At 40.0% G+C, this 24,675-nt stretch overlaps 2 protein-coding genes across 7 annotated transcripts; one reads left to right on the forward strand and one right to left on the reverse strand.

The window, feature by feature from the left end:
• Positions 1 to 1,591: 1,591 nt before the first annotated feature.
• On the reverse strand, positions 1,592 to 12,904 carry znf362a (zinc finger protein 362a). Of its 6 annotated transcripts, none has more exons than XM_056400697.1 (9): positions 12,524 to 12,904; positions 8,908 to 8,971; positions 7,507 to 7,714; positions 7,111 to 7,236; positions 5,992 to 6,319; positions 4,654 to 4,878; positions 3,296 to 3,374; positions 3,017 to 3,175; positions 1,592 to 2,894 (listed from the first exon to the last, which is right to left on the reverse strand). In XM_056400697.1, the coding sequence occupies exons 2-9, from the start codon at positions 8,968 to 8,970 to the stop codon at positions 2,775 to 2,777; spliced, it is 1,308 nt and encodes a 435-aa protein (XP_056256672.1). In that variant the 5' UTR covers position 8,971; positions 12,524 to 12,904; the 3' UTR covers positions 1,592 to 2,774. The 6 variants fall into 6 exon arrangements, with proteins under 6 accessions (XP_056256672.1, XP_056256644.1, XP_056256680.1 ...); XM_056400669.1 differs by having other exon boundaries at positions 7,507 to 7,747; XM_056400705.1 differs by lacking the exon at positions 12,524 to 12,904 and adding an exon at positions 11,837 to 12,513.
• Positions 9,534 to 20,862, forward strand: LOC130184679 (uncharacterized). The gene is made up of 4 exons (XM_056400719.1): positions 9,534 to 9,943; positions 15,456 to 15,626; positions 16,223 to 16,372; positions 17,474 to 20,862. Exons 3-4 carry the CDS (start codon positions 16,225 to 16,227, stop codon positions 18,598 to 18,600), a joined length of 1,275 nt encoding a protein of 424 aa, XP_056256694.1. The 5' UTR covers positions 9,534 to 9,943; positions 15,456 to 15,626; positions 16,223 to 16,224; the 3' UTR covers positions 18,601 to 20,862.
• Positions 20,863 to 24,675: the final 3,813 nt, after the last annotated feature.

Raw genomic sequence — 24,675 nt, forward strand, 5'->3', positions numbered from 1 at the left:
ACCTGAATATTACAAAATCCCTCATTTCAGGGCTTTACCCACCCTTGACTTCGTGTTTGTGGTTTACTATGGAGCATCTAATGACGAGTCAGGTTTTACATGGTGATGGTGAGGGTCCAAATAAACTTTAATAATTGTCAAAAAGGCTAGAAAAATGACATTGACCACAACAACTCCATTGTACAAGGCAAAAGTCATTGATTATTCAGTCTGCATGTTCCCGAGCAACTGCCAAGGTACGATGGGTTGTTATCACAACACACAACTTTTAGGTCGATATTAAAAACTTGTTAGCAAAGATTTGCCTGTTCAGCAGTTATGGAGCAACATGATTTGAAGTCATGTTTATGCTCACCTGGCAAATGTAAGTCCAATACCGACCCTCTTTTTTAACACTGATTTTAGTCTCTGCCAACTCCTTAAGAAAATATCTTTCTATTTAGGTGCTAAATGCTCCACTAGCTCATTACTTAATGTGTCTGTGTGCTGTTTGGTGCTGTACAGTGAGATTTCAAAACTTCTTGATGCAGAAAACAGTTGCCTTCTGCATCAAAAAGTTTGCTGCTTTAGGGCAGGGGAGCTATAAACAGAAACTTGCTATAAAGCTCCATAAAGCTGAAGGGAACTACAGATTTAGATGATAATCCTCTGTAGGTTCATCATTATGAGCGACCCGTTCATGTTGTCACATCATTTCACATTTAATTTAAATTAATAAATAACATTATGGAATAATTAATCACATGGATGAATTGTGTATAATATTTGTAAATAAGCAAATTGAGAAAGATCTCAAGTTATTAAAACTCAACATAAGGTTAAAAAGTAGGAGGTTCAGAATTGATTCACCATCACCATGGGCGTGGGGTCAGGATGCAGGATGAAAGAACGAAGGCCATTAAACATACAGTATATCCAATCCAACAAGGGTTTTATTCTCAGATAATTATTTCGAACATGAAAAAAAAGGAAGACACACATGGCCAGTGGGGTTTTGAAACAACAATAAAGTATAAAGATTAAAATAGTCTAATTATGTACGTATTAAAGAAATAAGTATAATGAGGGTTCTCTGAGACTTACATACAAATTACAAGAACTAAAGAGCAGCAAACTTCTCTTACCAGAACCTGCCGCCCCAGGTGAAGGCGAAAAAGAATGAAAAGGTAGAGGAGTGGAGGTATTAAAAGGAGTCGAGTGGAGTTAAGCCCTTAAATAATGTTCGTTTTTAGCTCGTTCTTTTCTGAAGCCAACTGAAACATTATCCTCATCTGTCTCAATGCTTGATGGTCACAAGTGCCATCACGTCCACAGCTTTGAATCACATTTCCCTATAAACACAGATTCATGGGTAACTGTATACTTCTGTGTGGAGTGAAAAGAGAAACTCAACCCCTGCGGCGCTGTGAAAAGGTGTTGGCTAAGGATCTATAGGATCTGACATTTTCTCAATGTATTAGTAATTAACAACAATCAGTGGTTTCTTCCACTTCCACTTTAGCATGATAGTCAACACGTGACAATGTTTACCAAGATTATTTTTTCACAAGCTTGGACTTGTTTATGCGGAGTCAGGAAAACTGAAAGAACGTAATTATAGAATTATTTATTATAAAACAGGCTGACAGTTATTATAGTTTATTTACAGTGTATATCATGCTATGACGTAAAAGGAAAATGTAAAGTGATAAAAACAACTAAGTGGATCCTAGAGTTGTAACAAAGTTAAGGCTTAAATGCATACAAAATGGAAAAGTGTTCATTCATGAAACAATAGAAAAATGAATATTCAAATCGAATTGATGCTTCAATTACACATTATATCTGAAAAACCAACAGAGGAACCTCATTATTAATGTTTTTCAGGAAAAAACAAACACATATGTCTGTGTGGCAGCAGCAGAGTGGTGGTGTAACGTTTCAGTCACATTATGACTACATTTATTTATTTACGCACCCAATGAAATACAAAGTAGACAAAAATGTACCATAAGTGCATCATTCATTGTGATGAATTTGGCATATAAATTGTTACATATTCGACCAATTGTTATATATTTGACCATATTGACCAGATGAAACTGAATACTTGTGTTTGCCTTGAGCATATTTTTATAATGCTGCAGAATATATCTGTAATTAAAAAAAAAAACCCATCCATATGTGTCACACATCCTGGTCAAGGTGATGTTGGCAGCAGGGTGGAAATTAAAGAGGTTAACACATTGATGTATGTGTGCATTATGGCCACATGGTTGGTGAAACATTTCAAACACTGACATAAGAAGTGGCACAATATACATGAATACACATCATATAAGCATTCACCTTTATGTTCAGTTGGCCACCCGGCTAACGGAAGACTATTTCTGATCTAAATATATATATTTTTTTGCAAAGACTTCATTAAAGAAAGTAAAGGACCATATAAAAAAGACAAAGTAATCTGTTATAACGCAGAAAGTTTAAAAAGATTCTCCATGTAGCTGCCTAGAGCAATACCTTTTTTCTGTCACATAGAAAAAGAAATTTTAGGCCTGTCATTTCCGGGCCTGAAAGTGCTGAGAAATCATCTTTGGATGTCCCCGATAATACTATCTGGTCAGCAAGAAAGGAAAGGAGGATATTCTCATCAAAAGAGCACCTCTTCACAAGATACGAGAACAATCTGGCACATTTTTGGAACCCACTTATGGGTTCAAAGTCCATCAGAGGGACGCGGAAATATCACAGGAAATGTCTGTGACGGGAGGGGAAGGAGACGGGTCAGGAGCTCAGATGAGGGAGATCCGTATAGGGAGGGTGGGTGACTCTGTCCTGTGATGAGGGGAATGATGGGATACCACATGTTCCACCACTGTGTGCTTAGCCAGGTGCTTCATAAGGTATGTCTCCTGGCAAAAAAAAACCCAAAACAAAACAAACAAACATACAGGAGATAAACAACACTTTTAGATGTCACTGCTGCAGTAAATTCAGATTTTAGAATTGAACTAAATATGGATTTCCAACTCACTGAGGTGTAGGCCCTGCCGCACATGCTGCAGCAGTAGGCCTTGGCATTTTTGATGGCGTGTGCAGACAGGTGGATCTGCAGCGAGGCGGAGTCTGAATAGGCACGGTAACAGTTGGAACATTTGAAGGGTTTGTCTTTGTTGTGCTGCCTCTGGTGAGACTTGAGCAAGTACGATAAAACATACAGAAGCTTAGTCACCTTATTGTTGCATTATCGCATTATCTGTCACAAATGAATTCAAGCAGTGAATGATTGAGGAGAGAAGAAATTAATGTTTACCTGCAGATTAGATAGCTGTGTAAAAGCTTTTTCACATCCTGGATGCGAGCATTTATACGGCCGGTCACCTGTGTGGATTCTGATGCAGGAAAAATGAAACAAACGTGAGACAAATGAAACGCTTTTTTTTTTTAAAGACAGACAGGAAGTTTTAAAGACACAAATTCTCAAAAGAAACCAAAATAAATCTCTCACCTCTTCCTTAAATTCAGAGTTAAAGACTAAACATGGTGGAGGTTTGTTTCCAGTGTAACATGTAGGTGAAACTGTCCTTGTCTTTACACAGTGACATGTGCACATAGCAACAAAAGCTGCTGGCATGCAAGGAGTAAAATAGGGCCCTTCTACATCTGAACACTGTGCGCGCTTCTCCTCAACACACCAGACTGGACACAACAACCTGAAGCATCAGTTCCCACTGTCACAACAAGTTAACGTTGTTTTACAGGGTCAGTTCACCCAAAGTACAAAAAAAATATACCAAGCTCAAGTTTACAGTATATTACTTCTGGTGGTACTGAGCAGGTGATTTTGATTTTATTTGTCCACGTTTTGATTTATCATTTCTGAGATTTCTGCCATTTCGCTTGCCATGCTAATACCATTATCCTGTTTTCTTCTTTTTTCTTATCTAAAGGATAGGGTCACATTTTTTCAAGTCTGTCTTAAAAGGTGCTCATATGAAAATCTACACTTCTCCTCAGAGGTTTATCTGAAGTTGCGGGGGAAGTTTCAGGAGTATTGCTTTGTAAAATCAAGTGAGTACCTCCCAATGTCTTTTTAGAAAGAAAATTCCCTCTTCTTGTGACTACTCTTCCACTTCAGCTTAAAGAGGAAATGTTATAATAAAAAGGATGTATCGTTGGAAGATATCCCCTTGATTTCTCCAACTCAGACTCCTGGAGCCTTTAATTAGAGATAAACTGTTGAATATTCTTCCACAAAGTGAAGCCTATGGATTTTGTTCCTGATCTCTTCCATTGAAAGCATTTTAGCAAGGGATCTTTTAATAGAAATTATGTACAGGATGATCATCGCGCCAATTGTTTCACTGTTCGCATGGTCACCTGACTATTATATAAAGAAACAAACAAACCTATCCTTTAAACACTGTATCACACAACAGGTAACCTAATCTAATTCATTTTATCATCATTATTATATCACATGAAAGTGACCTGACTAAAATCATATTCCACAACAGATCAATATTTGTATGCTGATTAGGAAACTATTGCATGGAACTTTTTTATTAAGGTGGGATTTCTGGGGCAAAACAGAGTATATTTAATAATAGATACCAATAAAATCCCAAACTCCATTGTCACAAACATGATGACATGATTGAAACGTCAGACCTGGTGTGCTGCTGCAGGTGGGACAGCTGGCGAAAAGATTTCTCACAGTAGGAACAGCGGTAAGGTTTGACGCCCAGGTGTATGCGCAGGTGCTGGGCCAGGTAGGATGCGTTCGCAAAGGTCTTAGTGCAGTGAGGACACTTGTGAGCCTTCGCCTCTGTGTGCGTTTTAGAGTGAATCTGCATGTCTGACTTGGAGAAGAAAGTCAGCGGACACACTTTACACCTGCATCAAGAAAACAGTGACACAGATAGAAGACACACATGAAGAAAATGCACAAGAGAGACAAGCAGATGCACAGAACAAATGGTGCCTGTACAATATCTTTCATGTTGCTGAATTGCAGATTTATCCTGACTCTTGTCTTGCTTCACTTTTTAGAGGTTTGTGTTTGCTTCCTCGTTGCACATTTGTTTGTTTACAGAAATTTTTGAAATTGTAACGGTGTAATTTTGTTGAAACACTTCGTATAGATTGAGATTAAGAGATGAAGTCATAAACATCCCAACCGACAGTTCTCATCCTTCATTTCCTCCATATGAAATGTTGAACTCTGGCTGGCAACCAAACAGCCTATATTAATAAGCCGTTTGTAGGAAGTTATCAATATTTCACTAGTGTACTGTGTTATACAGTTCTCCAATGTGTGGTGGAAATTCTTGTGAGCTGAAGAAAAGGAGTTCATCAGAAGTTCAGATGGCTCAGACAGGAGTGTTTATTGATAACTTGATGCGCACCAAGGAGAAATAGATGAGTCAGTAAGTGAATCAGAGTAATGTCACACCAATTCCTGAAGATGTCTTCTCCTACAGGGCGTATATTCCTACGTGCATGGTTACGACACGTTTTCATACCATACCCAAATAAGGCTATTCTGTAGTTTTTACCTATATGTGTGAATCAATTAAACCTGGTCATCGTCACATGTCTGGCCTGACTGATAACTGTGTCTTGCCTTTTGCCTTTCTTCCAACGCATCCCTTGTCTGTGATTACTATGGGCAGTTTTCTCTAAGTCATACGTTTCTGTGCATCCTTATCTATGAGACATTGGTTTCCATAGCTACGAAGGCTTAAGATGGCTCCAATGTTTTTGGTAGCTCTTACTGTATGTGTTGGTGAATCAAAGACGATTTTTCCAGTCCGGTGGATATTAAGTTGTATTCTATGCAGTTGATTCTATATTGCTGATTGAAACACTAGTTTTGTCAAGCAATGTAGTTCCGCCTCTCTAGGAGTACAGAGGAAGATTTGAAACCTAACCATCTGAAAACAATTGTGAGCCATGAGCCAGAGGAACGGAGGTGAGAGCATCTGCATAAAAAACAACCTATTTTACCTGTAGGTTTTTCCCTCTTTGGCAGTGATGGTAACACAGGACTGGTCATTGCCTGAGGCTAGGATCGGGTAGGGCACCACCAACAATGAAGACCCATTCTCTGCTTTGATCTTCTTACGGCCTCGTTCGTCCTTTGGAGGAGGCCCAAGGAGTCCCACAAAACCCCCGCTATTCTTGCCAGGCTCCATCCCGTGGCCGCAGGCTAACCCTGAGATGATGTGAGGGGTGGGAGCTCCGCCCAGCCGACTGTGGTTGCTCGAGGTGGGCGTGGTGGGAGTGATGATCTCTGAGGTGTTGAGGTTGCCTGTTCTGGATGCCAGCGCCACACCTGATGGGTGTGATGTGAAGAGAAGGACATGAGGGAAATAAGTTATCATCGAGGGGTTACATACAAATACATCACACTGAAAGTATAAAAATAATGAATATGAATCATGGAGAAGATAATATTGAATTAATCTTTATTTACTGTACTGTACTGTAACAATCAGAAACCTGGATACTGTATGATCTTGTATAACCAGGTTTCTCACTTTCGTTAAGGCCAGATCTGAAGTTCTGTTATTCAGGCCCCCACCCCTTGAAAATTAATCTTGGTAAGCTGTCCCACCGATGTCGAGCACACTGCCCACAATTTAGATGAGATTTTTTGACTCTGAGCTTATTCAAGTTTCAACATCCAAAATATGAAGGTAGTGAAAGGATGCTTCCACCAACTTATAAATACTGCAAAAGTTAAACACCTTTTTTTTTATCTCGAGCAGACTGCGTCTGGATTACTGTAACTCTCTGTGCTCGGAGACTTCCAGGGGAGGGAGTTTGAGGTTTGAGGGCACAGCAGTTGGGTATCTGTGATCATGTGACACAGGTTTAAATCTGTCCTAAACCATACTATCCACAACCCACCCCCAGACCCACCTTTGTAGCAAGTTTGTTCAGTAATTTTAAAGGTAAAGCCATTTTACATTAAATGTTCATGTTATTCATTCAAAGATAAACCAAAATTCTCTGGTCCTGGTAATGAAGAAAAGCCCAACCCTGCTGATCTGAGTAGGACAACAGACTTTGTTTCTTTGTTTGCAACAACAGGAAGTATCACACTGAGAGCTGTGTGGTTACCTGAGACGTGGTTTGTCCTGGAGGGATGATCTATGAGTTGACGCAAATGCCAGTCTTCCCATAATCCTCTGGCTTTTATAGCTGCCTTATCATCCAGATTCAAGTTTACGTCCCCAAGAATACGACCTGGTAAAGATGCAAAAAAAAAAAAAAAACAACCAAAAACAAATCTATATATTATAAAATAAAAATACACCATATACTTTACATCTGACAGTTGGTGTTAAGATTTGACAAATATTTTTACAATAAACAACCATTTAGCACTGACAGCTTTGTCTTTGTCTCACCAATATAGACAATCCACACAGTTTAAACAATAAACATAACACAATAAAAATAATAAAGACCACAAACGTCACAAATCATCTGCAAGCGTGGACAGAGCGGGAGTACCTGTGACGGAGCTGGAGGCGGGGCGGGCGTGCAGGGCGATATCAGGCTGAGATGAGCTGTGGCTGTGGAGAACTTGCATCTGCTGGGCTTTGGACATCCCGTGCAGGCCGCTTTCTACCTGACTCGGGGGAGCCAGTAAGGGCTGTTGGGAAGGGGCTGAGGCGGCGGGCAGATGCGGCGGTCTGATCTTCTCCGCCATCAGCTGCTCCTTGATTTTATTGATCAAGACTAGGTTATCCAGCTGACAGCCAGGAAACGACATTTGTGACAAGAGAACAGCCATCATCAGTTCAGTCAGTGTCGGTTTATGACGCGATGGTTCCCTCTAATGGCTGACGTGTGACATTGTAACTAAAGCCTAACCTGAACGTCAATGAGGAGCTGACAAGTATTACACCAGTGGTTCCCGACCTTTTTGGTTTGTTTGACGCTTTAAAATGAAGAATCAGGTGTATGATTTATTTGAGGGATTTCTCACAGCGGAGGAGATGTTCAAGCCTGAAGACACACGATACATTATTTCATTAATCAAAGAAAAAAAAATTAGAGAAAGACAAATTTGTGTGAGAGATCCTTTTACTGTAGGCCTATCTCTTAAAATCATGTAGGAACCCTTCTGATTTATCTTGGGACCGCTTGATGGGTTCTTATTCCCCAGGTTGGGAACCACTGTATTAAAGGAAGTCTGCTTATTCGCTTTCTTGGTGAGAGTTAGATGAGAAGATTGACACCACTTTCACATCAGTATTCTAATTATTGTGCCAGCAGCTAATTTGCTTAGCTTAGCATAAAGTTTGGAAACAGGCCAGGACACATATACCCTGGCTCTGTCCAAAAGGTAAGAAAATCTAACTACTAACACCTCTAAAGGTCACAAATTAACATATTGTACATTGTCTCATTTGTACAAAAACCAAAGCGTGAAAACAACACATTGTAGTGTTACAGGTAGATGTGTCCGGGACTATTTCTTGGTTACTGCTCCCAACACATAACCCCTTGTAAAACAGCAAATTTGCGTTTTTACATATCAGATTCAGTATAGATTTAAAAATCAAGATGTAATGTGTTAATTAATATATAATAGCAGGGAGTTTTTATTTACCAGCCAGGCTAGCTGTTTCCAGTCTTTGTGCTAAGCTAAGCTAAGCTAAGTGTCTGCCGGCTGTAGCTTCACATTCAGCAGACAGACATGAGAGTGGTATCAATCTACTCGATAAACTCTGGGGCAGAATGCTAATGAGCGTATTTCCCAAAATGTTGAACTATTCCTATAGAGACTACATCATTTAAAATCATATATAAAAAAAAATACAATAAACCTTTACACACACAATGCAGTGATTTTGCCGCTTAGTGTTAATATGTTCAGAAATAAGTGTGGATACCAGCATCACTCACCTGGCCAGGCATCGCAGGAGGTGGAGGCCAGAAATAGGCATTATTAAAGCGAGGTTCAGCCATCCTGAAATGAAGACACAAGAATCATAAACAAAACAAGGGCATGACTCCATCAGTGAACAGACCTGCCAGTATATGTAGTGAGTACATAATTGCAGTCAAACTTATTAGACAGTTGCTCCCCTTAAATAAAGAACGATGAGAGGAAAATTTGAAGTTTGTATAGAAGAAAATATATATTTTTTTTAACTTCCTTTCCCTAGTAATCATCTTGCGACCCCTCAGGTTTATTGCCCCTGGTTGGAAACCACTGTTGTAAAATATTCTTAAGAAATGTCCTATAAATTTATGTGTGGATTTATTGTCAGTGTAGAAAACAGGGGTTAAAAACTTGTGTCAGTAGCTCTCCACCCAGTCAGCAGCTGACTGTTTGATGTTATAATTTGAGATAACTAGTCCCAGTCTTGTGATAGTGTATTTTCAAAGACATTCTGTATTAGCTTTCCTCCTCTCTCAAAAGCACAAGAGCAGTCCTAGTGTCCTCTCTCTTTCTCCGAGCTTCGTCACAGACAACAGAGAGGATGTTTCTGAGTTGCCGCGGTGAGTGCCGTCAGCATGAAATATATTTTTTTTTTTAAAAAGGAGGATGTTTCAGTGAGTGATACAGAGTCCAGCAGCTTTTTCTCAGGATTTCCAACCACAAGTCTGCACGATGGCCACGCTGCCCTAGAGATAGGCTCTCACGTGATTACAACAGCTAGTTAGGGAACTCTTCAAAATGGTTATCTGAGAAAACAGAAATGCTGAAAGTGATGTGGTCCAAATCCTAATCTGTGGCTGTCTGTCTCCTCCTCGGCACGTGGGGCCCTGCTGGTTAAGTAAGAGTCTGATGGGAAATGGGAGAATAGTTGCACAGTCTCACCTCAGAGCACAGCAAGACCCGAATGACATAGACAGTCTCAAAAGCTGAGAGGTCAGTAATGAATGAACACTGAACAACTTAAATGAGGATGCTGCACAGAGGCAACACGTATTAGTAAGTGACACAGCAATTTTTTTCCTTATACATCTGTGGCTGTGACTGCAAAATAAGAGCATGATTCTCTTTTTAAATGAGAATACCTGATTTTCAGAAACTACAAGTAAGCACAATGTTTGATCCAATTGCTTTTCTAGACTGTTTGACAGAAACATTGAAATGTTTAAGGCAGAGAGAGAGAGAGAGAGAGAGAGAGAGAGAGAGCTGCTTGCTGTTACCGTTGTGATCTGAAGGCCTTTCTTTCCATAGCTTCTCTTTTCAACCCCGTATGAAGTTCTTTTTTTTTCTTTTTTTAACATTTTGCATTGCGTGCTTTGGCACACTTCACCATTCCTAAGTCTGTTTGGCTTAGCGGAGGCATAACACAGTCCACGTCTGCGAGCCAACAGAAACAAAAACGATACGTCCAGGGGTACGAGCGTACAGTAAACCCCACAAAATATTTCTCTAATGATGCCGGTGGGGGATCAGGTTCACTTCCTGGAGGCTTGTTGCCTCTCGGGAGCGGGCTCAGGAGTTTGACTGCTGCGGGACATCTCTGTGTCACTGTTTAGAATGATACACTTCACCAGGAAAATATTTATGACAGCAATGTGCTCTACATGACTATTGCTGTTCATTCATCCTGTTTGGTGATGTGTGTTATACAGAGTCCTTCCAATCAGCAGGTTCCTTTCTGCATACAGATGTCAGTCTAAACATTTAAACTGCATTACTTGTGCCACTTTTACCACCAGAGTTTTCTTCTTCTTTTTTTCTTTTTTTTTTTATATACAAATGCAGCTAAGTTTCAATAAGGCTTAAATATTTTTTACCAGCAAACGGTTGCTCAGGTTGACTTATTTTTGATGCAGGTGCATCAGAGAGGAGCTCAATATCTCAGCTCTTTATGGCTGCAAGTAATTATTGCCATTAATTGTTGTCGTATTACTTTGTTGACTGATTGATCACTTGTTTTGTCTATAAAATGCTTATGATAGTTCTCCAGAGCCCGAGGTGACACATTCATATTGCTTGTTTTATCCGACTAGCAGCCTCAAAAGACCTCAGACATTCAGTTCACTAACATATGTGACAAAGAAAAGGCGGGAACCAACGTTTTTGCTTCATGCTTCATTCTGCTCATTAATCAGTTATCAGAATAAACAACTAATCATCTGAGTGCACCACTGTCTAATAAGCCACTCTTTAGAAAAGGTTTGTGAGTTGTCACTAATGAATTCAATAACCGTTTATAAATCGTTCAGTAAAGATTTAGAAGAACCATTTAAAATGACGATTTTGGGGGTGTCAAGTTGTGATAAATCTCTTTGACTGGTTACTATAAATGCAATCATTAACTTTTATAACTGGAGACTTGGTGGTTTATTAGAAAGTTCCCTGAACATTTATACATGAATTATTTCTGGATTATCACCAAATAGAGACCAGCCACATCCTGGAAACCCCATAGATCTTATTTATGGTTTATAACTAATCTATCAAGCAATAGGCCTAATAAATAATTTAATTAATAATCATTGATAAATCCATTAGTTACAACTTATAAACCCTTATAAAGGGCATCAGAAAGTGGTCCAGATGTAATATTAGATCGGTTTAGGCTACATGCTGTTAATTCTGTTGAGAGCGGTAATAATCCTACAGATGGTTAGCAGTTAGTGAGGGTCAAGTGTCACCACAGTGGTGTGCAGGTAGCACCTCCAATGCAAACACTTAAACATTTAAAAAAAATAAATAAATAAATTCAATATTAAAAAAAAAAAAAAAAAAAAAAAAAACTGCATGTAAAAAAGAGAAAAGGGATAATTCCTGTGAGATCATCTCTGGAAGGAAATACTACTCCACCTTTCAAACAAAAGTTAGGGTTAACTTTTTACATCTTTGTACCTGCTGCGCTGGATTATTCCGCCGTTAAACACCAAAACAAGCAGGAGCTGATCTCTCAAATCTTAACGTGAGCAGTTTTAAACGAGAACATCTCCACAAAGGAGCGATCCTGCTGCTGCTGCTGCGCCTCGGTCTCTCCGCCGCCTCTCCCACATTCTCAGACAGTTTATTAAAAAATTTCAGACAAAAGGAAAACAAAAATGGCAGCCCTGTCTTATTTTTATAAGCACTGGACGCCATATTCTGCAGATCCGAATATTATAGACAGATAATTCCCCAGATGTAATGAAACGCTTTCGCGACGCGCCTGGATGTGGCATATTTGCATTAAGCGTACGAATGATTGTTTACTTTGATTTGCAGGTTTGAATAGCCCGGCTTGAGGAGGAAAAAAAAAAGGCTGACACTTCCTACAACAATCACCATGCCTTTGCTGAATGCTCTGCAGCTACCGAGCCGTAAATTTCAAATGTCGACGTTAATACTGACGCGCAATGGAAGCTTTTATTCGCTCGAGAGGAGAAAAGAAATCAGTCTTTATCATATCTGCGCTGCAAATGCTCAGTTTTTAATTGCAACTTTTGCACGACTTGAATAGAAACGGTGGCGAAGCGACACGGGAGAGCTGTGTGTGAGAGAAAGGAGCAAAAAAACAGGCAGATAAATTGCATCGAGCGGCCAACATACCTGAACCAGCGAGAGAAGAAATATTTTATAAAGGATTAGTCTCTTCTTTCTGCTCGCTCTCAGTCGGACTTCAAACCTTCCGGGTCGCCTGCTGTTCACTTCTGGGTGCTGCAGGCGAGCAATTGTTCAGCGTAAAAACACTGAGATGAAACTGATTTTTAACCCATTTTCTGGGTTGTATTGTGGACGCTGGCTATTTTCTGGCAGTGACTGTGGTCGCCCCTGCGCCGCAGCGGTAGATAAAACTGTACACGTGCGTGGGAAGTTGATGGTCATAGATGGGTTTCCTGTCCAGTGACAGTTGTGCTGTTCATATATTATTGCATGTGTGAGGTTCACCTTCTCCTGAGCCTGTCATCGCCGACTGTAGTCTCATTTATATACACAGATAAGGATGTTATAGTTGTAATCAGAGAGACAGAGGTCCAGTATAAGTGTATCATAGTGACAGTGATTTGTTGCATCACAGGTGCTAATTCAAACTCTGTGTAGAAGCTGTCAGTCTGTCCCAGGTCACAGCGGTCATGCACAGTAAATATGAAGTGTAATCCTCTCAGTAGCAGCAGCAGCAGCAGGACAGGCTGCTAATATGTTCTGTGCTGAGCTCAGCAGGAGATGGCACTGCTGCCACAGCAGAGAGGTTCAGCTACTGGTGACCATGGTGCTTTACATCTGAAAATATGATGAATGACTCCTTTACATTTAACTGACCTTTCCTTAACCACACATGCTGCTCAGATTCTACCTTAAGGTCATGGCGGAGATCCCATCTAGACCATAAGAAACCCTGCTATTTTCTAATAAGCCACTCTTTAAAATATTTGTAGTGACTTACAAACTTATGTGAATTTGTGAGGTCATAAGTAATAACAAATGAATCATTTACTGAAGTTATTATTTAGAAGCTATTAATAAGAAAAGAGGTTTGACTGGTGTTTGTCCATTGTGTTTGGTAACAATGCACTTTCGAATGTTGTGCTCGTGTAAATGTGGAGGACTGTAAACCAAAGGGATTATTCACAACTTGGCAACTTCAAACTTTTTCTTATAAAGTGCTTCTGATTAATGTAGCAGTAAACACTTTATTGACAATTAGTGATCCTGCTTCTTTTCATATTTTTTTTTTATAATCGTCTGCTACTAAATGTTCATTAGAAACGCAGCAACAAACGAAATGATCATACAGCTGAGACTTCACCTCTCTAAAACAGCTTCAATAAAAACAGAGCATTAGAACCTCCATGAAGGAGGATTTATTGCAGGATTGTTTCATATTTAGCCAGGTGTACCTAATAAACTGCCAACTGAGTGTCAAGTTGAACAGAAGATTGTGGATGGAGAACGACTGACGTGTCGTCTGTTTTTTCATCATCACATCTGGAATCATAAATGTATTGTTTATACTTTGAACAACAACAAAATTCGGTCTTGAATGTCAGTGCCCAACCCTGTACACATTGTTTCTTCATTACCTTAACGTTTGCTGTAAATGGTGCTTACACACACAAACACACACACACACACAAATGCGCACACACACGCACACAAGCAAACACACACACACACACACACATTCAAATTTATGCTCATGTAAGCATAGCAAATGAAAAAAATTGCATAGGAACTCCACCTCATCGCTTTGACATGAGTCAGTCTGAGGATACAAAATGCAAAGTAGAATAATTAGAGATAAAGCACAGAGGGAGTGCAGAGCTCAGGAGACGTTTCAAACCTTGCTAGAGAACAATGCCTCTGTTTACAATTAAAAGTACACTACGATCCTCATACTGGCACTTCACTAACACCATGACCTGATTAAAATGTGATTAGATATCATTTTTCACAAATAGTTTTAGTTACAAGAAACCAAGCATCTCGTACAAATTGTTTAGGCTTTCAAACACCAGAGGAAAAAAATCTTGTTTTCAGTGTAGTTAATACTTTATTTAAACAGTTTTTTCACTGAGACCAAAACATCTTTTTCAGGAGAGACCTGTGTACAAGAAAAGAAAAAAAAAACCCATTAAAAAGTAAATAAACATTGACACACAATTACAGTAACATACACAACAGACAAACTATTTCAGTGACATTAAGAACACCTAAGTATAATCCAACTTAGTGCTCAGAGAAAATAGAAACATGAACATCTATAATTTTATGATAATTCAGTGATCTTCATGTGCTGAAGAAGACCATTTGATGTGATGAAAACCTCCGGAACAGCTACTAAATGGACCTTATGGTGAAACTGGTGCTCAACATGAAAATGAGATTTAACTCATATGTTTTTTTATTTTTTTATCCTACTCTATATGATAAGAGCAACTGCTTGAATATGAGCAACAGCTAAACTCAAACTGCCCTGTGACCTGGTGTTATAAGTGATGTTTTTAGATGCAATGAGAGAACAGAGTTAATGAAGCAGTTTTCCCAGGACAGTCTTATAGATAAATATTGTACCAGTGGTTTAAAAGAACCATCACACCTGTCCAAACAGTGGCTACTAACTGGATACAAAAGCGATCACGATGATACAACACTTTAGGGTCTGAGGTTAAATACGAATGAGTCATATTTCTAAACCTAATATTAAACCTTTGCTGTATAGACTAAAGATTGAAATGAGTATGATAAAGTATATGTCAACTACTGTCTAATCTTTCCTTATTTTCTGTGAGCCTTGAAATAACATACAGTAGTTTGAGCAAGGTGGGTGTAACACAGAAATATTTTCACCTTGAAACATCTTCGACCCAGTAAATACACACACACACACACACACACACACACACACACACACACACACACACTATGACATTTACCTTTGAATCTCTCACTGTTAGTTATTCAGTTGTTAAACTGGTTTTCTTGTCCACACAAACAGTGCCACACCTTCTGAGACAAGTATGTTTCTCTCACCTCCAAACAGGCCAGGTGCAGGGAGCACAGGAGGGGGGAGGTGAGGGGAAGGAGGGAGGGTCATTACCCCCCTCCCCCCTCCCTCACCGAGAGGGCGGAGCAAAGGGGGGAGATGAAGAAAGCGGATGAAACATTTGAAGCTCATATTGACATGCTGCAGTGAAGGCTCCTGCGAGCACAGGTAAGAACTAATGAACTTCAAAGCAGTTTCTGTTCTAGACTGGATTTTTCTGTTACACATGGTTTGAATCCTCCACTATGACCATGTGATAGAGGCAAAGGAAATATCTTTTACAGGTTGAACCAGTCTGACTATATAGTACTGTAGAGGAGGTGGACATATTTACAGACTGGACATAGCAACAGAATCTGTGCACGCAAGTCCGTTGCAAATTTGCATGTGTGCTCAACTTACTGAGAAGTTTAATGGCATTTATGGTGTTAAATATAATTGCTGAAATTAATTTAAATATAATGCACATTGACAGAGGACGACAGTTGAAATTCCTGAGTTTCCACATTTTTGTCTAGTCCAGGGTTCACTACTAATGTACACACTGAAATATTGATCCACAACCACGGGGCGGAAATATTCACTCGAAGTGGAACGATCTTGTAAAAATGTGAGTTTATAAAATGTAGAAACCACAGAAATATTTTTCATTGTTGGTATTGTCAGCAGAGTGTCTGGAATTCCTGAGATCCTCCGTCCTGAGGCAAAAAGAAAACCATGTTTTTCAATATGTTGAGCTGTGTGTATTTGCTGTTTTGTTATAGACATGGATGGTGTGTTGGAGGGAGCGGCAGTGTTGTGTGTATTTAAACTGGTCTGCAGCGTTCTCTTCCTGCCCTCACTGACGGCCTCCTACAGCCCTGTCAGCTTCTGCTGCTGCTGCCTTTTGATCTTCACCGACTTCCTAGTCACAGGTGACTATCAAGATATGATCAGAGTGCTGGTCGCAACAGGGCTCTGATCCAGTAGCTTCCAATCTTTGTTAACTGATGCACCGTAGCGCTGTAGTCACCACCTGTCAAGTTAAAAAGGTCCACGTTTGAACAGTGTTGGAGGAAGTATTCCACCAGATCCTGTGTAAATGTAAATGTAGCAATACCACAAAAGAGATACTGTAAAAATACTTATATACTTTATATACTAGTACAAGTTCTGCATTCACAATTCTACTTGAGCTAAAGTACATAAGTATTACAGTAAAGTAAAGCAAAAAATGGCCCCTTTCAGATTGTTACATTATTTTAATCTCAAATTAGCGAGATAAAAATTTGTGCACCCAAGTTATTATCTTGTCCTGCAAGATGTTTTTCAGGAATTCAGGGTTGTTTTTTTTCTTAATTTTGTTGGGAGACACGTTCGCACTTTATGATTCTTATTAGTACATGGTGACCTCAATCCCAGCATAGCAGCACACCTCCAACCTGTGAAGGTTTAATTAACATAATAACCCAAAACACCTGTTTGGGTATAAGGGACCTTTAATTTATGATAATGTATCATATTTTATAAGTTGATTATATGTTTTGTAAAATCAAAGCACTTAGTAACTGTTGAATAAAAGTGGCGAGTCTTTCACTGTTCTTTGAAATTTTCCAAGACTGTGTCTGAATGGATTTTAAATTGGATGTTATGTATCACTTTTCAATTATATTAAAGTGCATTTTGTTATGATATTATTTTTTTTATACAAATAAAATTACTTGCCAATTCGATGGACAGCAACAAAATGACTGCGACAAGTCATTTCACCAAATCTAGGCACTTCTAGTTGCAGCTTCTCAGTTGTGAGGATTTACTGGGTTTCTATGTCTTAAGCTGCTGCTGCTCTGATTTCTTCATTTTGTCTGTCTCTGAGTCCCCCGACTTTGTAGTTGTGCAGTAATAAATAGCTGGACTACCCCCTTAATTTCTACTTTCTTAAATTAGCTGAGCTCCTCTACAGTCTGTCCATGCACCTAATCCAATCCCAGCAGAGACATCTAACTCACTGATGCCTTGCTTTGTTTTTCCCACAGTTTTCCTAAGTTTCCTTTGTATCTTTGAGTCATGGCTGACTGAACTAACCACACTCGGTGATGTCATTGCCCTGCGCTTCCTGCTGTTTCTCAGCCACACATATGGTGCAGTCTTGCTCCTGATCACACCTCTGATTGCCGTGGAGACTCTGACCAGACTGCTGTGGCCTCACTTCGTCGTCACTCACAGGGCCGTGAGCCAAACAGTGGACTCTGTTGGAGAGCGTTGTTATATTGAGGGGGGAATCGCGGACGAGGAGGAGGACAGCAACAATCCAGACAAAGACAAAGACAAGGGGTTGTCTCACGTCGCCGGCTACCTCTGCTGCCTGTCGGTGTGGGTCGCCGTCGCCCTGAATGTCAGGTGGCGGTGGAAGCTGGAGGAAGACTGGGCTGCGGCCTGCTTGCACACAACCAACTCCCTCATCAGATGTTTGCCCAACCTGTTCAGCCCCATGCCCAGCGCAGTGAATCCCTGCTGGGGCATGGCCTTCCTCTCCCTTCTCCTGTTCCTCCTCACCACGAGCAGCGGAGCGAATAGACGACACCCTGCACATATGGGGGACACACACCAAGTGAAACATGGAGTTAACAACAACAGTTACAGTTGCTGGCAAGACCCAGTTGCAGACCACTCTGCAACCTCCAAACCTGTGAACCCTGGGATGTCGGTGTCAGAGCCAGCACAGTGTGTTGACCCAGAGAAAACAGAGAGCAGCTGCACTGTTCACAGAGCATATTCCTGGAACATTGTGCAGATGTCGGTGGATCACCATGGAGACTTTGTCCTCATCTCCCCCGGGTGTTTGTCTGCGGAGAGGGGAGGACAGGAGCACGAAAGGACAAAGAGAGGGATACCTCTGACATTTATCACGGAGGAACACGTGGACTCACAATACAGGAGCAAGCTTGGGTGGCGACAGTGGGGTTTTCCCTGCCTGGGGGTGAATGTAATGATAGGGTTCGTGGGTGTGCTCTCCATCTTTGTGCTCCCTCTGAACCTCAGTGTGAACATTCTTCTGATCAGGACTATAGAGACATTACTGGAGATGTGTGCCAGATCTTTAGTCGGAGCTTCAGCAAACACAAGCGACACATCTGCCTCCCTCAATGAAACATTTGTATAAAACCAAACTGGCTAGAGGCAAAAGTAGATGCTGATTGGAGGCGGGATCACTAGATTAATATTGCATGTGCAGAGGCAGCAGGTCTACCTGTCAACACTGGTTTGAATAGAGCATAAATAAGCATTTCTGAGCAGCTATTCACACTTGAGGAATAATATGTGGAAACTGCTGAAAGGTGCTGAGGAGGCAGGTTGAGGCGTGCTTTGTAGAAAGACACTAGACCTGACGGAAACAGATGGCTCGAAGGCCTTCTTTTACTATTCAGAGCCTTAAGATATGCAGCGGTTTGTCATTACACAATAGGTTACAGAATGATCCTCTCCAATTTAAACAGGACTAATCCAGGGGCAAACAGTGTTTTGAAAGTAATGATCTCATAATGATCATAAACCCTGAATAAGGCAATAAATAAATACTGAGTGACATGGGGGTGTACCACAGGTTTTTGTTTTCCTCCTTTGTAGTTTTGTCTCTGTTCTATAAAAGGACTGTACTGCTCCTCAGAGGTGGGAAGTAACTAAATACATTTACACAAGTAACACAATTTAGAGCTACTGAACTTTACTTGGGTACTTACATTTCATGCCACTTAACATGTCTGCTCCATTACATTTATCTGACAGCTATAGTGACTAGTTATTTTTCAGATTAGGCTTGCACTAAAAAACAGGATATGTTTATGAAATACAATATCTCTATTAAACCAGTGGTTCCCCCGCCTTTTTTGCTTGAGATAAATAAGCAGTGTCTGGGTGGGGCTCTCTGTCACATTTATGAGTTGTTAACAGTTTCACCAAACAGACATTTGTCCTTCTCAGATGGTTTCATTAAAATAATTGTTTGAGGCCTAAAGGGGGCAATTTATCCAATACTTCAGAAAGATTAGAGAAAAGTACAAACACAAACTTGTAAAGCAGAGCTAATCATCTCATAATCTCTTTTTCAGTCTTTAGTTCGTTAGGGAGACCTGTCCAATGGTCTGTTTGACCACTTAGCCTACCGTCTGGAAAAGAGCTGCAGAGCATCTGGGCCTAAATCCATTTATAAACAGATTTGTAACATTCACAACTACAGACTTGACGTATTGTTCAACTCATGATTTATTAAAATGTATCATTGCAGGGGACTGACTAACTTTTGCTAAAGGCTCATTAGAAATAAAGAAACTCAAGAACCTTTATTAATGTCATAATGACATGCGTAACTTGATAGCTTATAAGAAAGTGCAACACCTTCAGTACTTATTAATGGTTTACCAACATTTATAACTGCATCATTACTGAATAGAAACACACAAACATGTTATAGCCATGTAAAACACTCATGCAAGAGTTTAACTTACTCTTACTATCAACATTTCACATTGACTTATATTATTTTCCTGTGTATATTTGCGCTACTTTAAGTGCATGCATCTCAACAGTTACACACCTGCGGTTGTCAATGGTAATAATCAGTTTATAAATAGATTTTGGGCCAGATGCTCTGCTTCTTTTTTTCCAAAAGGTGTGTGGTCAAATAGACCACTGGCGAAGTCTCCTGATGAACTACGGAGCTAAAAAGATGTGTTGTACCGAAGGAGGATTTTCCACAACTGGCAACCAAATAGTTGTTCTCATAAATGGGTTATAAATTATACAAAAAGCTGTAGTAGATTATTTTTTAACCATTAATAAAGCCATTTATCACAGTTTATAAACCCTTTATAAATGGTGCCTTACCCTATTTTGTTACCTTCAGACAGAGCCAGGATAGCTGTTTCCCACTCTCTCCAGTCTTTGTAATAATTCATGATAAACTAAGCTTGACAGCTGCTGGGCGAAGCTTTATATTTGCTGTACCGACACAAATTCAGTGGTATCAGTCTTATCATTTGACTCTCTGCACAAAGGGAAATAAGCGCCTTCTTTAAATCACAGGATCTATTTTAAAGGGTCCTACTGTTTCTAATGTAAGATGATACATGCAAATTCTACGTAGAGACACTGAAAGTAACTAAACAGGCAAAGGTACCGAGTTGCCCGGTCAGACTTGAATGTACCCAAACATTGTAAAAGTAGTCCAGTTTTCACTTTACAGTAGAGGGTTTTGTTTTGTTTTGTTTTGTTTAAATATGAGTACAGTAGTATTACAAGAAACAGGAAGTGTAATGTTGCTGTGGATTAAAAAAATAACACGCTGAATTCACCATTAGCGGTTCCTGTTTGCTATGAACTGTTGGATACTGTGAAAACAAGCATCAATAAATGAGAGAAAACTTTGCTTTGTTTCTCAGACAGGTTCTGGAGTTTTAAGGAGCATCTTTTTCCAATGATTTATAGGCCTGTTTGTGAACGTTTATTTGTGATGGATATCGGAGCTAATAACATCGCTGCATTGTTTACGTCAGACTGGATCAAAAAATACGTGTATCATGTGTGTGTGTTCAGATTTGACAAATGTATGTCTAATTTTGGACACAAATTACAGCAAGCGGGCATTAAGGGTTTTAAAATAGTCTGCGTTACTTGCTACTGCTGCTGCTGCAACTGTTGATTATGATGATTACCAGCCAAACTACAATAACTAACTTCATGTTGTTTGTAGGTCACTGCCCCTTTCACCTCACACAGTATCTTTAACTCATGTCTCTCCCTCTAACCCAGTTTGAAAATGTGGAATAGAGTCGAGCTTTTAGCAGCCATAAACCACTCTAAAGGTACAAAATTAGCCAAAATTATAAAATCTCACCCAAATTAATTTTTGCCCACCCGATTAAAGACAGAGTAGCTCAATTTGGCAAAACTGTTGATGTGCCCTCATCATGCCTGAGCTGACAAGTGTTCTCCTCCACTAGTGAGCAGGGACACAGGTGTCAACACCAGAGGGCACTCCGGTACAACAGCAACTCCCACTACCATAAGCCTCCTAAAATGTGCCATAGATGAGCTTTAGGATGTAACAGGAGAGGGATGAAGGGGATTCGGGAAACAAAAGAAGACCTTTTTATGCTGTTTTACCTCTGAAGGAGCCAGAGGCTTGAAGCTCACCTCTTCTTTGGAAGTGCAGAGACCTGTGCAGACAGATACTTAAACCGCAGCACACACCGACAAGAAGACCACGTTCCTCTGCGTGTGCGTTCATGCTCTCTTAAGTCACACACTGTTAATGCAATGATGTATCCCAAGGAAAATTATTGCTTCATAACTGTAAGCTGACGTGCTCTGCTGACAAGTTTAAAAGTTTAATGAGTGCTGTGGTCTTGAGGATTATATATTAAATGAGGGCATGATGACATTAAGGTGAAATGTCTTAGTTGCTGTAAGTTTCCTCAGTCATGAAACTGTAACTCTTCAGTGTAGGGACTGTGCTCTGCAAATGGTTGAGAAAAGGGAAGTGCAAGGGTTGAGATAAATTTCCTCCTAATGGTGTTCAGTTTTATTGCTTTAACAGCACACACACAAATGATTTAACTGCTCCCAGCCAGATGAGTAATCCTCTGATTCACCTACAACTTTCTGCACTAGTTTCCAACTTTCAGTTTCCGAGGTGGGATGGGTCCCACTTTCACTACATACATTCCTACGTTGCACAGCAGGTGTAATTTTCAGAGGTTTTCTTCAGAAGATCTTTAGTGTTACTCTACAGTTTGTTACAGCTCCAGATTAATTCCAGCTACATGGGGTTCAAGTCTGGAGACTGTGCTACTCTTCCATCATGTGAAGCCAGCGGCTGTTTTTGTTCCTCTAATGTTTTGGGTCATTATCTTGCTGTAGGATGAACCCCTGACCAACCAGTCTGTCTTCCTTTGTGACTTGTTTTCTGAAAATATACAGCACTACTTCCTGCCGTACATTATTGTCCTAATAATGTATCATAGGGTGCAGTAACACAATTTGTTCCAACGCTGCGTTCGTACAGACAGGGGGTTTGTAACCTGTCAGGGATTGTTTGCATCGAATTTCAAAGCTTCATTTACACTGCAGGAAAGCTGTAAATGAAGCAATTGATTAATCTCTGCAAAAGGCCTGTTTTTTATGAAATTTACATAATTTTTCAGGTTTTGGTGACTTATGCATTTTTTTTTTCTACCTTGTACCATTAAGGTTATTCACTGTACTTGAACTGCCTACATTTTAATAAGAGCTCAAAAAATAGGGGGTGTGCTAAAACTGTTGACTGGTAGTGTAATGGATTAATCAACTAATTGTTTCAGCAATGAGATGTTGTTTTATAACAATTTCCCTCAAGTCATATTTAACCTAATATATACAGCAATCCTGAAAACATGCACAATAATAGGGATGATGGATCTGTTCATGCCACCAGCATTATAGCTGCAGCTGATGACAAAAGCGAGCCTTCATGTCTGTTTCTTCCATCCCTTACAAGATTAAAAATGTTACAGTCTCGCCTCAGGAGGGCCACATCAGCCTGGAATCGGATATGGGTCTCTCAAAGGAGAGCTCAGTGACTTTTTAATGGATGCTATCCCCTCAGGGAAAAATGTCTATTACAGGATGGACACCTTCTCCTCGGATGAAAATGTCTATCAGAGAGGAGAGAGCTGAGAAAAGTGTCCAGAATCAAAGCCGAGAATATGGAGCCACTTGTCCTGAGGGTCTGCTGTGAATGAATGGCACGCCGCTTCAAACTGCACAGTTTGTTATGGAACAGCTGTAATCATGATGCAACAAGACTCAATTGCTTTGGAGTGTGAACTAATAAAACAGCAGGGTACGAAGTTTCACAAAAAAAAAACAACAACTCTCAGCCTTTCTGATGCAGTGTATGACTCAGATGTTCGCTTTCGATCCTGATTTAAAACTGCATAATGATTTCTTCTCTCCGCTTTAACAACCAGTCATTCAGATGCGTCACAGATGGCAAATGAAGAGGACCTATTGAAGGCTGCGTCTCACCCGCAGCGAGGGAACACTGAACTCCTGCAGACATCTTTTTTTATTCATCATGTCACACGCCTGGGCCTCAGCCTATGCCAAAATAGGGAAGAGTAATAAAAGACAGCGCACAGCCTCCCACTTCCCTGCTGGATAGCTTTTTTGTTTGGCACATCTCAAATATAATGTTTGGCATTACACTCTTGCTGAACCGGAGTACATATTGACAAGCAGAGGCAAAGTCTTCCTATACTACAAATGGGATTCATCTGCCTCCCAGATATCTTTCATTTTGAGTTTCAGTTTTGATATTCTTGTTCACAAAGTGATATGATAGATCTGAATAAAGGCTAAAACATTAAAGCAGTGTCAGCATTAGGGTGAATTGGCGATTATGTCCTCTACAGCAGTGATTCTCAAGCATTTTAGCCTGTGACCCTTTAATATTAAGCAAATTAACTTGTGACCCCTTGTTCAAGGTTTCATGTCTTCATGACCTATGAGCATTTGAAGCAAAGACTGATTTTTGCCCTCTCAGCTTGTTTTTTTGCCCTGCAATACCAGTCTGTCCAAAACATTGTCATTTGTTGACATTTATGTCCAACAGAGGAAGAAGTATAGTAGTATACCTCTGACTTGACTGTCAGCAGGAACTCTAAAGTTAAATTTGTCCAATACTTTGGTTTATACCAAATGAGCCAATGACATCCCCATCAGCGTCAGCTGTTTTTTTTTGTTTAGTGCCAATTAGCAAATATTAGCATGCTAACACGCTAAACTGAGAATGTGAACATTGTACCTGATAAATATAACAAATAATTTTACAGAGCAGATGGATGCCCCCCCCCTCAATCTCTCTTAAATTGTTAATCCGCTCGTGACCCTTTGGATGTTGCCTAAGTTGGAAACTAGGGATGACCCCAATACTGAACTATTGATTAGATATCAGGTTTGACTTGTCTAATCAACAATAAACAGTTTCTCTGTCATTGTCATTATGAAATTCAATCTTTTTCCATCAGCTACATTCATTCAGTCATGCTAACTTAGTTTTTGGTGCCGCAACAATTTCTGGTTCATGTTGCCGAAATAAAAAATGATTCACTTCCACACAGTGATGTACAGATTATAAATCTGGGAAAAAGAGAGCTCCGATACTGGAATAGTACTCTGTACGTGAATTGGAAGAGAGGAA

This window comes from Seriola aureovittata, chromosome 2 (genome assembly GCF_021018895.1).
Source record: "Seriola aureovittata isolate HTS-2021-v1 ecotype China chromosome 2, ASM2101889v1, whole genome shotgun sequence".
Lineage (NCBI taxonomy): Eukaryota > Metazoa > Chordata > Actinopteri > Carangiformes > Carangidae > Seriola > Seriola aureovittata.